Genomic DNA, 3,647 nt, shown 5'->3' on the forward strand with positions numbered 1-3,647 from the left:
GCCCCCCATACTAGGATCTGAGCAAAGGCCATTACAAGATGCAAATGGGTGACTCAAAGCCTGAAAAAGACACATATTCCATCTCATTTTTTCATTGTTGCTGGTCCCTTACAGACTATAATATCCAGAAAAGGACTATGAGACTCACTCATCAGGGTCCCCTGATCAACCCCCTTCCCAACTACAAAATTTTTAAAGTATATAAAACACTTTATATACATTATCTCACTTGATCATCACAGCAACTCTGTGAAGTAGGTTCTATAAATATTTGTTCCATCTTAAGGAATCAGAAATCAAGGTTCAGAGAAGTCCATTGGCTTGTTCATGGTCACACACCTGGTAAGTGTCAGAGGTGGTACTTGAACCCATATGTCTGAAAGTTTCATAGAGAAGATGGTATTTGAGTTAAGCCTTGAAAGATGACCCAGGTACCCCTTGCATGGAGAGAACTGAAGGAATATATGAAAGGAGAAATGGCTTCTGCCCACAGAGAACTAAAATATCCTTGGGTGTTTATCAGTCAATAAACATTTATTAAGCCTGCTATGTGCCAGGCACTCTAAAAAGTGAGGATACCAAAAAAAGAGGCAAAAGACAGTCAAGGGCCTTACAATCTAATGGAAGAAACAACATGCAATGGAATATGTAAAAAGCAAGCTATATACAGGATAAATAAGAAATAGTTAACAGAGGGGAGGCACTAGAATTATGAGAGGTTGGGGAAGACTTCCTGTAGAAAGTAGTATTTTATTTGTGACTTAAAGGAAGTCAGGGAAGCAAGGAGGTAGAGATGAGGAGGGAGAAGATTCCAGGCATAGGAGACTACCACAAGGCTTTATTAAGTCCCTCATTGCCAGGCACCACACAAAATACATGATCCCTCTCCTTAAATGGAAGAGCATTGTTTCACTGTTTAGGACAGGATTACCATCACAGATGAACCATATTTTACATGTAAGGGTCCATTGAGTTAATCAATCAATCAAATCACCCCATTACACTTAAAGTAATTGACAAAATGCTACTATGTCCAAATACCTCTGTCAGGGGAGGACACTTCTAGTGAGTGAATGAATCAATCAGAAGTGAGAAACAGGTGTGAACAAGACCCAGACATCAGCCAATCAAAGGCTTTGGACTAGGTGCAAAAGGTTCTTGATTAATTTACATGTATGGAAAGCTATGGGATAAAATGGAGAAACTTTGTTCAGGTAGTCCATTCAGATTGATTGTGGAAACTTGGTCACACCTTGTGAGTCTTGTATAAAATACCAATTAGTCCCTTCACCCTCCAGAGCCAACATGGGTAGAGTTCAGACCAAGACGGTGAAGAAGGCAGCGAGAGTCATCACTGAGAAGTACCACACCCACCTGGGCAATGACTTCCACACCAACAAGCAAGTGTTCAAGGAGATCGCCATCATCCCCAGCAAGAAGCTCCACAACAAGATCTTGGGATATGTTACTCATCTGAAGAAGCAGATCCAGAGAAGCCCTGTGAGAGGTATCTCCATCAAACTGCAGGAAGAAGAAAGAGAAAGGAGGGATAACTATGTCCCTAAGGTCTCTGCTTTGGATCAGGAAATCATTGAAGTGGACCCTGATACCAAAGAAATGTTGAAACTCCTGGACTTTGGTAGTTTGTCCAACCTGCCAATTACTCAGCCCACAGTTGGGATGAACTTCAAAACACCAAGAGGAGCTGTTTAATATTTACTTTTGCCTTCTTTCCAATAAACTTGGGAAATCCCCCAAAAAATAAAATAAAATACCAGGCATTTGAACATGTGGTAGTTTAGTGGGGAGAGGGAAGAGCTGTTCTAACCAAACCCCTGAGAAAGAATCACCAGGTGGAAGGGGAAGGAAAGGAAATTGGGTGGAGGGTAAAGAGAAGAGCCTCGGATTTGGCTTCAGTCTTGAGGACTTCTTCCTCCTCCTGTCCTTGGTTAGAGCTTCAAAGGGCTCATAGGATTTTATGCTTCCCATCAGTAGCCTAGTGCCATCCGCAGAACAACTGCTTCAGGAACTGAGACCAAACTAGATGGAATGAGGAGAGGAAGCTTCAGCACTTTACAAGGAGTCTAGTAGAAAACTACAACATGCCTCGGGGGGACTGACAGCGTAATAATAATTACAACTAGCACTTGTGTAATGCATTAGGATTTGAAAAGTGCTTTACAAATATTATCTCTGCCTATCTATCTATAACTACCCTGAGAGGAAGATGCTATTATTGTCCCCATTTCATAAATGTGGAAACTGCAGCAAACAGAGGGTAAGTGACTTCTCCACAGTCACATTGCTAGTAAGTATCTGAAGCTAGATTTTAACTCAGGTCTTCCTGATTGCAGATCCAGTACTCTATCCACTATGTTAGCTGTCTACCCCAACCAAGGGGAGAAAAGAACTTCTAGCAGCCACGGAGACGTGTTATCCCTCATTGTCATATGTGTTCTCTAAGGCTGAGCCCACTTTTCCTTGGACTCTGTCCCTTCTTGTGAGAAAGTATGTTAAAGACTTTGGGGAGGAGGAATGTTTTGTATCAATTGTTTTTACCATTCCACTTTAGTAAATACCTTTAATGTAAAGCTAATTAAATCTGACTGATAATTGATGGGAGAACACTAGTAGGGGTTTACAATATAGCATTAGAAAAAACACACCCCCAGCAATCCCTTTAGGATTACCCTTAGAACTATGACGGGACAAGCAATTAACTACTCACACTCTGGAGATTTAACCTGTGACTGTGAGAGGTTGTAAGAGCATTTCCAGGCTATGTACTACCTATGGACAGTAGAATAGAAATATTAAGATCTCATAAAATTAGACTTATTTGTCCTCCCTCTCTTCCAGGCAGGAGCTAGCACATTCCAGGGAAGTTGGTTATGAAAAGTGAGCATGAAGATCCAGATTTAGCCTTGCTGAGGTGTGAGAAAATTGTCACATTCCTCAGATCCAGGAAGATTCATATATTCATAGAATGTCAAAGCAGGAAAGGATACCTCAGAACACAGACTGTTAGAACACAGAGAGTCAGATCTAGAAGGAACCTCAGAGACCAGGTAGTCCCACCCTCTTCTTTCACATAGAATGAAACTAAGGTTGTCTTAGAGAAAGTGAGATTTCAGGAGCAATTTGAATGATGGGGGGTAGGGAAAATATGACTTGGTGTAGAGGATTTTTCAGGTATATGACAAGACGTGGGAGGAAACTACGCAGACAGAAGAACTAAGCACACAGCCTGTATATTGCACTGACAGCCTCATGCTATACATGACACATTTCTCTGTAAGAAGACAAAATTATAGCAGAAGTAGGAGCATGAACACCATAAATGCACACACACACACTGTTGTGTCAGATACCAATACACAGGCAAGGGACACAATAGTCATCTTTTTTGCTGCAGAGTCCCCTGGGTTAAAGCTGGCCTAGGAGTTAGCACAGCAGCAACTATGAAAGCTTAAAAGGAACAAAACAACAACAAAAACACAAATGGAGAAAGTCACTAATACCCCACCACAGCACTACTGGACATAAATGACGGACAAGCATTTTGTTAAGTGCCTATTATGTGCCGGCTACTGGAGTGTCCCTGCCCTCAAGTGTCTTGCGTTCTAAGAGGGAGATCCAATACAAAA

The 3,647-nt window shown here is 41.5% G+C and overlaps 1 protein-coding gene across 1 annotated transcript; it reads left to right on the forward strand.

The window, feature by feature from the left end:
* Nucleotides 1-1,289: 1,289 nt before the first annotated feature.
* Nucleotides 1,290-1,772, forward strand: LOC138162111 (small ribosomal subunit protein eS17-like). Its single transcript, XM_069089187.1, has one exon. It carries the CDS (start codon nt 1,306-1,308, stop codon nt 1,711-1,713), a length of 408 nt encoding a protein of 135 aa, XP_068945288.1. The 5' UTR covers nt 1,290-1,305; the 3' UTR covers nt 1,714-1,772.
* The last annotated feature ends 1,875 nt before the right edge of the window (nt 1,773-3,647 follow it).

The sequence above is a fragment of the Petaurus breviceps genome, unplaced genomic scaffold, assembly GCF_028583685.1.
Source record: "Petaurus breviceps papuanus isolate PSGF00001 unplaced genomic scaffold, PetGlider_PUasm1.0 186, whole genome shotgun sequence".
Classification (NCBI taxonomy): Eukaryota; Metazoa; Chordata; class Mammalia; order Diprotodontia; family Petauridae; genus Petaurus; species Petaurus breviceps.

Excerpts from the sequence above, each read along its gene's own strand:
- LOC138162111 (XM_069089187.1), top strand. The coding sequence starts at position 1,306 with ATGGGTAGAGTTCAGACCAAGACGGTGAAGAAGGCAGCGAGAGTCATC.